This window comes from Papilio machaon, chromosome 1 (assembly GCF_912999745.1).
Source record: "Papilio machaon chromosome 1, ilPapMach1.1, whole genome shotgun sequence".
NCBI classification, from domain to species: Eukaryota; Metazoa; Arthropoda; class Insecta; order Lepidoptera; family Papilionidae; genus Papilio; species Papilio machaon.
The window spans coordinates 3722507-3735869 of NC_059986.1; the positions used below are offsets into that span (position 1 = coordinate 3722507).

Below are 13363 nucleotides of genomic sequence, written 5' to 3' on the forward strand. Positions count from 1 at the left end.
TGACCTTTTGACCAACAAGGCCACGACTTCAAATTATGGTAAAAACAATAAATGTCAAGTTGACATTGTCAAAGTCGACATTTTGACATTGGTGGAATTCATGGCTGTTGATAATTGACATTGACATTTGTCTTCTATTCTCCTAGTCTAATTGTCTCCTATTCTAATTAATTTAATGTTTACTATTTATCTCGATGCATATTTTAACTATTCTTAAAACGTATTGACCATTTGAATATTGAAAAATACTCACAATATTTTTGGTCTGATTTTAATTGCTTGTTATCTGAAATCAAAGTCATTTTAAAAGAAAATAAATCACGTTAAATGTACACATATGGGAAAAAATTAAGAGTATTATTGCAATTTAATTTTAATGGACATTGTGAATTTTGGCGGGAGCAGTTTAAAATTTATATTGTTTCGTTAAACAAGTTTAACGGGTTAGCGACCTGGCGAAGCGAAGATATTCAACGATCGGTGTGCATCGACAATGTTGTTGGTTTGTAACAGTTAACCGCGCTTCGTGGTGTAAAGCGGTCGCGATGATATTCATAGTGGCCGCTATTTTAGCGGCATTTTGTGCCGTGTGGTGGTTTCTCGGATTCTTCGCAACATGTGGCGTGGGGCTCGGTCTAGGTATTTTGTATGCCCTAATATTCCATACAAGATGGTGCTACGTTGCACTAGTGACTACTCCAAGGGATATCAGGTAAACTTCCGGCTTGTACTTTGTCCTACTAAGTTATTAAGTAACTTGACCTGTTTATACATTTGAACTATGTCTTTACCATTTACATTAATTCCTCTTTTGATTTAAATATAACAGTACCTTCAACAATTTATATGTACAAAAATAACTATAAAAGTATTATGTAAAACTACTTATATGGTATATGAAATTATGTATTGTGTATTTCCTTCAAGATTGTTCCTTTAATTAATATTCAACAAGTTACAAATGTGTAAATCAACGATGTGATATAATATACCTAGTACTTCTATGTTTGTGATGTTATAGCAGTGAATAACTTAATTATTATTTAATTTTAGAGCACTAATTTGTTACTTCAAGATATTACTACTAACATGGCAGCTGACAAGGAAGAATTGGACTTTGCCTGATATATTTCATTTTGTAGTCCAACAACATCCAGAAAAACCTTGTTTTATTTTTCAAGATGAAACTTGGACTTTCAAAGAGGTTTGTAACTAACATAATAATCCTGAAATCACTGTGCAAACTTTTTTTTTTGGTCAACTTAGATTAGGTTACTCTAAATATTAATATTTCATAACGTAAAAAATCTTATTGAACTGTAATAGAAACTTTTTTAATAATTTATCCATGAAAACACAATTTTCAAAAATCTAATTAGATTAAAAAACATGATATTAAATGTAGATAAATTTAAATAAATATTTTTTTTCGTGAATGAATGACAACTCAAATGCTATGTACTTGTGACATATAATTGCTGTATGTTTAAACTTAAGTTATTTTTGCTTAAAGTGCAGTTTTATTATTTCACCGTATTAATGAGAGTAGGCCAAGTAAATGTTATACATAGACTAAAAGTTCTATTAAATTTTTATTGAAAAAGAACATCTTAAGAACCTACATTAGTATATTGCTTGTTAATACATTCATTGTCACTGACTTGCCTGGCAAATTCATTTTTAAAACAAAGAATCCTAATGACAAATGTGTAAGTTGACAAACAACTATGTCATGAGATTAGACCGGAAAAAAACCAGCATAAGGAAAAAAATTAACTGATTTGAAGGTTTACAAACTTAATTATCAAGGTTAACAATAAACTTAATTATCAACTCATGGACTTTGTAACACATCAATAATATGTATAATGTAGCAACCTTTGTTGAATAAATATTTAAAAATATGGTAGACTGTTAAATGAATTTATGAGTTGTAAGATATATTAAAGACACTAGAAAATATTTTTGAAATCCCTTTGCTTTCCCACAATTCCTTTTTCTTACTGAACATATTTTCTTTTTTCATATAAAACTGACAATACACTTTTATTAGATTAATTTTAACAGAAGGCATAGGAGAATCTTCAGCTTCATTTTAAAACACTTATTCCTTAAAATAACTTTCAAGGTTCTGCAGAACATTACTTAGGAACTTTGCCATTTCTACAAAATGTCTAAGTATGTAAATTTCATTATTATTATATGCAAAAAATACCATTATCACATTACACATAATATAATCATTTTGGTAATTGCTAAAAATATATTATAATTCCATGGGCATCGGATCATTTATTGTTAGACCATCTAATACTCATTTCCCCGTTTGTCATATAAAAAAATAAAATTCTAGAATTTTTATTCTAGGTTGAAGATTTCAGTTTACGTGTATCAGCAGTACTCAAAGCCAATGGTGTAAAGAAAGGAAATGTTGTGGGTTTATTGGTTAACAATTGCCCACAACTGCCAGCATTATGGCTAGGCAATGCAAGGCTGGGTGGTATAACACCACTCATCAATACTAATCAACGGGGAAATGCTTTGATACACTCTATAAACGTGGCCAAATGTGATGTATTGATATTTTCCGAGGAATATCAGGCAGGTAAGAATATTACTACAAATGGTATTAATATCTAACACTAGCTTTTACCCGCGACTCCGTCCGCGCGGAAAAAAAAATGCACACAAGATAGAAAAGTTTCTATGTCCGTCTCCTAGTTCTAAGCTACCTCCCCATCAATTTTCAGCTAAATCAGTTCGACGATCTTGAGTTATAAATAGTGTAACTAACACGACTTTCTTTTATATATATAGATTCTTATGGTGAAGAAAAACATTGTTATGCTACTTGTATATGTCTCCGTAGAAATTTAGAGATATGTGTCAATGTCAAATCTACCTAATTTGTGGTTAATTGAGTTGGTTTGCTGTTGCTGCTGTTGTTTGTTTGTTGATTGGTTAATTGGTAGTCTTAAACCTCTTTGTGGTTAAATGATGACACATGAATATTCAAGTTAACTTTTGTTGAATCATAGTTTCAGTAGTAACTTTTTTTTATTAAGTATATGACAAAGTTTTATGTTTTTCAGAACTAGATCATAAAGTTTTTATGGCTTTTTTAATTTATGTATGATTCATGTGTCTGACTGTACGATTGTTATGATTTATTAGCGTTTTACACAAATTATTAGACACTCTGTGGAAAAATGGTTTCACTGATTGAATTTTGAACCCATTAAGTATGTAATTGTGAAAAAACTAATTTTTACATTCATATATTTATACTAATTCACATAATGCCTTATTTAAAAAGAAAATATTAAAAAAATCTTTTATAATTAAAGTGTGTTCCAGACTATGATCTATATTTATGCCAAATTTCATCAAGATCCATTGAGCTGTTCTGATGATACCTTCAAACAAACATCCATCCATCCGTCCATCCATCTAAACATTCGCTTTCATAATATTTATTCATATACTTTTAACATACAATGCATCTTTGCTTGAGACAAAAAATGAATTGTTTGCATACATTTTTGAATTTCAAGTGGATCTAGTTTTTGTCCAACTGACAGGTGGGGATGGGAAATAAATTTCTCAAGGTCATGTACCTATTTACATTGCATTTTTTTTCCCAAACGATAGAAAACGAACATGCGGCCACTTGTTGACCTTATAGCCTAGCCAAGTTTGTTTATAATTGAGTTAATTTCAGCCGTACAAGAGATTGCAAGTGAGCTCGGAGATTCAATCAAATTGTTTAAATTCACGCATCGGCCGTTAAATCCATCGAAATCTTCGGCGGATGGCAGCGGTGACAGTGTTCGCGACTTCACGGCCATGTTGGAAACCACACCTCCAGCTACTTGGAGTTTGGCAGATGCAGACGGTTTCCATGGAAAATTGTTATATATCTATACCTCTGGTACCACAGGTCTTCCGAAAGCAGCTGTAATTTCTAATTCTAGGTCAGTACTTTTTTTACTCATTCATTTAACATAGATTTTACATTCTTTAGCTGTTGTTCCAGTTTATCAATTGAATTCTAAATGAGCATTAACATGTAAGTTAAATGTACCAAATCATTTGCTGTAGCTGGTACTAATGTTTTACTAATTCAGTGCCAAAAACACACCTGGCGAGTTAATTTTCTTACAAAAAAAAAACGTAGTGACACGGTAGACATTTGTATTGAGTAGTCTTTGATTCCTTCTATTATTTCAACTTTTTTGATTATCGAAGTGCTTAACCGCGTCAGTAAACCGTACATCGAGTGGCTTGTGCCCACATTACGCCATTCAACCGTTTTACTTTCCCGCTCGGCCCCATTTTCACTTTCACCAACAATCAAATTATTTGCAACAGCACTTGAATCTGTTGTACTGATGGTATCACAGTATTTCATATTTTGTATTCAGAATATGAAACATTTAACCCTTGCACCACCGTATATTATTTAAGAAAGTTTTACGCGTAAGACCCCATTTTCACTAAGGGACTAGAACTATCAATAGTACGTACATTGACCAAAGAAGGCTTATCGCTTTGTAGAAAAAAGGTCTAAAAAAATACCTTGAGTTTCTAGTTCTGCCATCTATAAAATCGAAGCATGTTTCCCTTTAGGTTCGTGTTCATGGCATCAGCTATACATCACATGAGGCTGCAGTCTTCGGACACAATATACTGTCCGCTGCCGCTGTACCACACCGCGGGGGGTGTCATCAACGTGGGTCAGGCGCTGCTGTTCGGATGCACAGTTATTCTCAAGAGCAAATTCTCAGCGTCACAATTCTTCCCAGACTGCGCAAAATATAAGGCTACGGTAAATTGATATATACTAATATTATAAAGGAGAAACATATGTATTCTTATATTTCTGAAACAAATAAACTCAAAAACTACATTGGTGCTGTAGTTTTTGAGTTTATTAGTTTCTAAACTTCTTTCAATATTAAAATTGATATAGAAAAAGACATCCACCGGTGCGAAGCCGTAACAGACATTTAGTCTTATAAAATAACATATAACAGTCCACAATTCTACCTATTCCCAACCATTGTCGGACCTAGCAGACGGAGTCCGCAGCATGGTGTTGAAGGCCTTATAAAATAGTAAATACTTTTTCTTGTTATCATTATTTGCTTTTATTTGTTGTTGTTATTTTCTTGTAAATGTATGTGTAATGATATTGTAAGTTGTTTCCTATGGGACTGACATGTTCATATGAACCAAAGTCCCTATAAAAATAAAGAGAAAAAAAAAATCTACCTAATATATTTTGTTTTTTCAGCGTACTAAGCATATAGTACATAATTATTGATACAATTATTTAATGATTGAGGAAAAACTGTTGTGTAAATATATAAATACATATTTCTGTCTTAACTCAGTTTTTTGCTAGTAATTAATTTAAAATCAATAAACTATGTTGCATTTTTTTACTATGACCACTTTTAAGAAATATAACTTAGATATAATAATTTTCAAATTCGTAAAATTAGTTTATTTAATTACATAGGAATTAGAAGGATGTATACTAAAGCTGTTAATGTGGAAACTTTTATATATATACGATAAGAATTAGAGATACAATGCATCATTAGCGTTAAATGGGTCGTCTGATATAATACGGCTATAGTCCGAGAAGTGATGTACTGTGTTTGAAACATTACTTTACTATAGGCTCAATTTTATCTCAACTATTAACAATTTATAAGCAATTTTTTAAATTCACGATCAATCCAAGCCGCACCTTGTATAGTTGATAATCGTTAACAAAGCATATATTTCACCTTGGACCTTTAAACGTTTAAGTATTGCATATTAATGATCAAATTACCACTGTGGTTTGTCATGTTTTAATTTTATATAACTAAATACATAATGCTAAAGTAAAAATGACTTAAAAATTATAAGCAAACTAGAGATTAGGGTATCATAAAAAACGAAGTACCTTTGTGCACTTTAGGTCATAAATGTGTAGTTTCTGAGAGTTTACATAATATGTATAAAGGCTATTTGTTTTAAGCGACATTTTTTGCTATATTGACTTATATATATATTCAGAATCAGGGAATTTTTCTGATTCTGAATATATATATATATAAGTCAATATCGCAAAAACTGTCGCTTAAAACAAATAGCCTTTCACCCCTTGATATATTTTTGATGTCGTTTGACCCTGGGATAGATAAATTCTGTTTTTAGTACATGTTGTTCTAGGTATTTATGTATAGGTACTTATAGTAGATATGTTTAGTGAGGTAGTGTTGCACCAGGTGGCGCACTACATCGGAGAGATGTGCCGCTACGTGCTGGCCACGCCCCCCTCCCCCGCGGACACGCAACACAACGTGCGCGTCATCTTCGGCAACGGACTGAGACCACAGGTGACAATTATAATAAATACTAGCTTTTACCCGCGACTCCGTCCGCGCGGAATAAAAAATAGAAAACGGGGTAAAAATTATCCTATGTCCGTTTCCTGGTTCTAAGCTACCTGCCCACCAATTTTCAGTCAAATCGATTCAGCCGTTCTTGAGTTATAAATGGTGTAACTAACACCACTTTCTTTTATATATATATAGATATTTATTATTTTGTAAGCTGTTTTTAATTAAAACTAGTTCAGTACTTTTTGTCATTTCTTTTATAGTTTTTTTTTATTTTTATTAATAATATTTACTTCTCAATGGAGATGTTTTATCGAACTTATAACTAATGTAAAAGTTTTCAAGTTTAAATTCCCACAAACTATATTAGAAACAAAGAATAGATGTCAAAAAGAAACATGATTAGGTATATAATATATATATATTTATTCGCATGTTTCTGAGTACGACCTGATTATCAGCGGGCCAATGAATTCATTATTTACGTATGTGCATAATAATGAACAGATACCAGTCGTAGTTTTAAAACAATAATTTTATCAAGTAAATTAAATTTTCTCAAATTATTTAATATTTTATTAGCTGTCGCCCGCGACTCTGTCCGCTTGGCGTTAAAAACAAACTTTATAAGTAGCGTATGTGTTCTTCCAGACTATGTTCTATAAGCGTGCTAAATTTTATCAAGATCCGTTGAGCCGTTCTGGTGATCCGAACAAACATCCATCCATCTAAACATTGCAAATGTTTATAATATTAGTAAGATAAGTTATAAATATGCTAATATTAAAATTGTAACATTGTACTTTGAAAACTTGTTTTTTTTATTTCAGATTTGGAATGATTTCCTTAAGCGATTCAATATAAAACATGTGCTTGAATTTTACGGAGCTACTGAAGGCAATGCTAACATAGGTATTTTATTATCTGTCGCTACTTTAGAAAGAAGTTTACAATTCTTTTTTTTTTATTATGAAACTCGAAGCAGTGTAAAGATATATTTTTCTTTCAGCCAATACGGACGGTACTCCCGGCGCAATAGGTTTCGTGTCTCGTATCTTGCCCAGTATATATCCCATAGCTATCATCAAAGTGAATCAGGAGACAGGGGAACCTATACGAGATTCGAGAGGACTCTGCCAAGTAAGTGACTGGTTTCCACTGTGTAGCAACAATATATTTGCCATTTTCATTCTATATTAAAAAAAATGATGAAAAAATATTTAAAGTACTAGCTATCGCACGCGACTCCGTCCTCGTTGAATTAAAAAAAACTTAATTAGTAGACTTTGTATTATTGGAGATTATTATATACATCTATGCCAAATGTTCGAGATCCGTTGATAGGTTCTGCAACCTTCTAACAAACATTCATACATCCAAACATTCGCGTATATAAAATTAGTAAAATAAGACTGACAAATGGATACAGCGTAGCGTGGTCTCTAACAAGTTCGACTAATAATGGTCAAGTTTGTTTAAGTTTATTCAATTTTGAGTGTACTGTTTGATAAATATTTGTGTTGTCTTTGACTAGGAGTGTTGAACTTTTGGTTGTAATTATTTTAAAATTTCAATTATTCTATAGCTGGCAAATCCAGACGAACCTGGTGTATTCATCGGGAAGATATCTCCCAACAACCCGACGCGGGAATACCTCGGATATGTCGACAAGTCTGCTTCAGAGAAGAAAGTTGTTAGAGATGTCTTCAAATACGGCGACTCCGCTTTCATATCTGGTTAGTATTGATAGGAATCTTTAACCGTAGGTTTTCACAGATATTTTTTTTGTATTATATAAGCGACAACGTAAATTCGCCGAAATGGCGATACGATCGCTACCCATAAACATACGCAATTGCAGTGTTCACTTACCTTTAAATGACAGACAGGACGCATAGAACGATAATATTTCCCTACTCCGTTAAATCTACTTTCCCTTCCCGTCCTTTCTTTATAAGAAAGAGGGAAAGACGACTAAAATTATGTCTCCGGCACCACACTCATCAGACTGTGTCGCTTCCTCCTGACACTTGTCTTCTGAGTGATCATGACCACTCAGAAGACAGGCTTAGAAGACAATATCCTGGTCCTCCATGGGTCCATCGGTCCATCGGATGATCCTCTAAATTCCTCTCGTCTGTTCACTGTTCACAGCTAAACAAAAATACATTGTACATATTTTTTCAATAACTTATTCAACAATATGTAATATGTGTGTTTGTCGTTGTAGGTGACATTTTGGTGGCGGACGAGCTGGGCTACTTGTACTTCCGGGATCGAACCGGCGACACGTTCCGATGGCGCGGCGAGAACGTCAGCACCACTGAGGTGGAGGCCGCCATCTCCAGGGTCGCTGATCACAGGGACGCTGTTGTATACGGAGTCCTGGTACGTATACAATATTTTCATGTCAAGACTTTGTCCTGATTAATATTTTGTTATTTAAAATTTCTAATTAGCTTAAGATTTCTATAGAGGTTTTCATATATCTTGACGGCTCGGAACATCGTACGAGTATTTTATGTATAAGGGGTAGGTAATAGGATACAGGGGAGGGTACTGACCAGAGCGCAGATGACCTTGAGCTGCAAAGATATTTGAAAAGACGTATACCTGTAACAAGTCTATTTACCTTGTATATGTTTAAATATTAAACATTTATTGTGACATTTATGGAATACTAGCTGTCGCCCGCAACTCCGTCCGCGCGGAATTAAAAAAAACTTAATAGGTAGCCTGTTTTCTTCCAGACTATGTTTTATATCTGTGGCAAATTTCATCGAGATCTGTTGAGTTCAAACAAATAATCATCCATCAATCGATCCATCCATCCATATAAACATTTTTTATATACAGTCAAAATCTGTTATAACGACATCGAAGGGACTACTCATATTGAGTCGTAAAAACCGATAGTTGTAACAACCGGTGACAGGTATTAATAGGAAAGATATGTATATAACATTCAGCCAGGACCTTTGATTTTGGTCAATTTAACCGGTATGTCGTTCTAAACGATGTCGCCATAAACGGTTTTGACTGTATTTATAATATTAGTAAAATACAAAAAAATGTTATTAATTTGAAAATGTTAAAATATTGTATAGAGCAGTCTTTGCTAGAATCTTCTCTATGATTTCTATTTTGGTACAATAAAGAGTAATAATTTTGACCTTTGTATGATAATTATCTGTTTTATTATTTATATATTCTTAATAGTATAATTAATTCGTTCTTGAAGGCGCTTGTTCGCACAACTTATTAAAGCGAATTATTTTTACTTTTTCTATCGCAAAATGTTATCTCGGATCGTAGTAAATGACCTTCTCAATTTATAATTGCTATGACCTCATGCAATAATCATTTTATAATATAGGTGTCATTAAATTTTTTGTGTTTCCGAACGATTTGGTTTGTCAAAAAATAACCTTGACAGATGGTCCGACATATTTCATACGTGTGTATTTATATAAATGCGCATGTTTGGATGGATAGATGTTTGATAATCCTCTAAAACGACTTAACAGATCTTGATGAAATTTGGCACAGGTGTAGACCATAGTCTGGAAGAACACATGGGTTACTTACTAAGTTTTTTTTTTCATACAAAGTCGCGGGCAAAAGCTAGTTGAAGATAAAAACTAACGTAAAAAAATTCTTCTACTGTCTTTTACTACCACACTCGGAGTTGTTCATTAAAAGACTAAAGGTATGTAATCTTAGTATAACAAAACTTTACAAATTATACAAGTGGGTTTGACGTTATGATTATTTCATAGTTTGATTATGGCAATTATTAGCGTATAAAAACTCTGATGGCTTTAAATTCGGCATATTTTTAAATATGTGAAAGCAAACATGGGTAAATCATTCATAAAACATGTAGACTAGCTTTTGTCTGTAACTTCATACGCGTGGAATAAAAAAAAAACTCGGTAGTCTATACGCTATTTCAGACTCTACAATTTATTCCTCTGTCATATTTCATCCAATTTTGAGTTCTCTGCTAACAAACATCCATCCATCTGAAATCTTAACTTTCGTTTTTTTTTTTAAAGAAGTAAGATAAATATTCCTCTCAAGTAGGTAGAGTTAAAATTAAAACTAAATTTATAACCTGTGTGTGTAATTTCAGGTACCGAATACAGAAGGTCGTGCGGGAATGTGTGGTATTGTGGATACCAACGGGTCACTGGACCTGGACAAGCTGGCCCGCGACCTCGCACGACACCTGCCTGCCTACGCCAGACCTGTCTTCATACGAGTTATGACCTCCATGGATATGACTGGTAATCATTTCTAAACAAATTTTGTACACAAGCCAACGTAAATCTTACAAATTATTACTTACACTAACTTTTTTTTATTTATTCACAAAAAAACTGTACACTACACTAGGTTCGTAAAATTACGCAAAATTGCACAGACTTGATGGCGACAGACGCTCATTATCTTATACTTAGCCCACTTTGATTTATATTTTCAACTGAGCAGTCCAAATAGTAACGATTAATGAAACGCTTTCTAGCAAATATTTTAACACATCTTATATATATAAAAATCTTGTGTCACGATGTATGTTGCCAATAAACTCCAAAACTACTGAACCGATTTCAATCAAATTTCACATGTACCCGTATTTAGGTCTAACTTACTGGATAGGATAGTTATCTCAAATATTCGCTTATGTCGTGAATGGAAACGAATAAACTGTATCAATTAATTGTTTCATAGCAAGTGTTTATTTACTGTTTAGTTTTATAAAGTTCTCATAGATGGCGGTGTACGTTGATTCATCAATAAAATTCAAAATTGACATCTAGGTTGCAAATAGATGGCGCTGTGTTCTATTACTTAGAATATAAATTCTATTACATTATTTCACGTAATATTTATGTACTTATTAAGTTTTTTTTAATTCCGCGCGGACGAAGTTGCTGGCGACAGCTAGTAGTATATTAAATTTTCTAAAAAATAGTTTCTTAACTTATTTTTTACAAAATTTCTTGATGTTATCACATAATGTAGATAATTTCTAAGCCATTCTATAGCATTGTACAATTTCGGTACAAAATATTTAGTTGTTCTCTCACCGTAAGTACACTTACTACTAACTTCATTGCGTCGTGAGTAAACAACGTTGAATCGTCGACGCGAGTCCTCTATTCGGTCAGACATAACTACTTCATGTTAACTGTATAGATTTGCTCCGCCATCTTGAAAATCGCAACGACTTTTCTGGCGACAACCGTAACAAATAAGTTGCGTACAACTAAAGAATACAAATGTCAGCGACTCGTGCATGTGTACCAAACCTTAGGACATTGTATGACGTCTCTTAGCGACTAATATATAAATTTTCATTGACTTTTTTTAATTGTCTTTGTATTTCCAGGTACATTTAAAATGAAGAAAATTGATCTACAAAAGGAAGGCTTCGATCCAAGTCTGGTAAAGAATGATAAATTATATTATTTAGATCTGAAACAAGGTCGCTATCTGCCGCTGGGCGCTGACGAGTATGAGAAAATAGGCAATGGAAAAATAAGACTGTAGATAAAGTCACAACTAGTTATTGAATAACAAAAGACCCGACTGACTTTACCCCTAACAGTAAGGGGAAGTATACGATTCGTATAATTTCAAATTATTAAATCGGATATGGTGTTTAGGTTACTAGCGGTCACAAAATAAACCTTACCCTTATGTTAGTCGGGCAAGAACAAATTTTGATACAATTAAATATTTGGTTTATAAAAAAAAATAATTTGTATAACAAAATCGCAAAGCAATTTTTTAACAGAATTTCATTTGACAATTAACCGACATAACAACAGATTCCTCTAAAAAAATTCTATTGATGAAAAAAACAGTTTCTGAGTAATTTTTGACTTGATCAATATTAAATAAACAATGAAAACTTATCTATTTTTAAAGAAATATATAATATTTATTAATAGTATCTAAAGTTTGAGACACAACTTGACTAAACTCAGAAAAATATATATCAATAGTTCTTGATTAAAAATATAACAACAAAAAAATAAACAGATTATAATATGTTTATTATTATAGATATAATAACTTTAATATTTGTTATGTTTGTATACTTGTATATTAAGTAGATCAATGACTCAATATATTGTTTTTATTCTCTTTGTTTAACGCGTAGCTGATAACAGCTTAAATGAGTTTGTGATAATTGTCTATACAATAAATATAAATATATATTATATTATCTGTTTGCTTTATGTACATAATAACACAAAATTCAAGAGTAGGATGACATTGAAATTAATTAAATTTATCGTTTATTAAGTCAAAGTTCCGGGGGGAGGGGAAAGATTCGTTTGACAAGGCTGTCAAATACATCAGTTGTCTAGTAAAATAATTTGGTTCACTTCAATTTCTTTTAAAATCCAATAAGCTATATAAGTTCATCAGTAACTTTATTCTGATTTTTTTTCTTGTTTGAATTGTAAGTACTTTACTTTGTATTTGACACTGGTGACCTTGAGAACTTCAATATAAAATGTCAAATATTATTTTCCTTTTTTTTATTATTTTAAGTGATATCTTAAGATCCGACTTGGTTTGGTTGTCCGATGTTTCGTAATTTTTTCGGATCCCCTACCCCTTTTTTCGAGCCTCACGCGATTAATGGACTATCCCCTATCCCTTTATAATTTTATTACTTGTTTGAAGTACAAGATCCTCAACGGTTAATAAAAATCGTGTTATTGTGAACTCATAGAATGTGTTGTAAAATTTGTTAACACAAAAACTAAATGTACTTAAAGCTTTATTTACAGTTATTTGTATATTTTGTTTTATAATAATTTATACATTTTATTCTCAAAATATTGAATCTCCAATAGCAATAAGTTTGAAAAGACATTAAAGCTCTAAAATATATTACTTCTTGCATTTAAGCAGCTTGTTATGACGTTTAAGGAATTGATACT

General features: G+C 32.2%; 1 protein-coding gene across 1 annotated transcript; it reads left to right on the plus strand.

The window, feature by feature from the left end:
- The first annotated feature begins 320 nt into the window (after positions 1-320).
- On the plus strand, positions 321-12162 carry LOC106714202 (long-chain fatty acid transport protein 4). The gene is made up of 12 exons (XM_045686837.1): positions 321-712; positions 1054-1204; positions 2368-2605; positions 3722-3974; positions 4630-4828; positions 6285-6395; positions 7229-7310; positions 7408-7538; positions 7984-8134; positions 8629-8786; positions 10534-10687; positions 11794-12162. Exons 1-12 carry the CDS (start codon positions 546-548, stop codon positions 11952-11954), a joined length of 1956 nt encoding a protein of 651 aa, XP_045542793.1. The 5' UTR covers positions 321-545; the 3' UTR covers positions 11955-12162.
- Positions 12163-13363: the final 1201 nt, after the last annotated feature.

What these genes read in the sequence shown, in the direction of transcription:
- LOC106714202 (XM_045686837.1), top strand. Translation starts at nt 546, where the DNA reads ATGATATTCATAGTGGCCGCTATTTTAGCGGCATTTTGTGCCGTGTGG. An exon ending in TTCCGAGGAATATCAGGCAG is followed by an intron (nt 2,606 to 3,721) that starts GTAAGAATATTA and finishes AGTTAATTTCAG; the next exon opens with CCGTACAAGAGATTGCAAGT. An exon ending in TGAAGGCAATGCTAACATAG is followed by an intron (nt 7,311 to 7,407) that starts GTATTTTATTAT and finishes TTTTTCTTTCAG; the next exon opens with CCAATACGGACGGTACTCCC.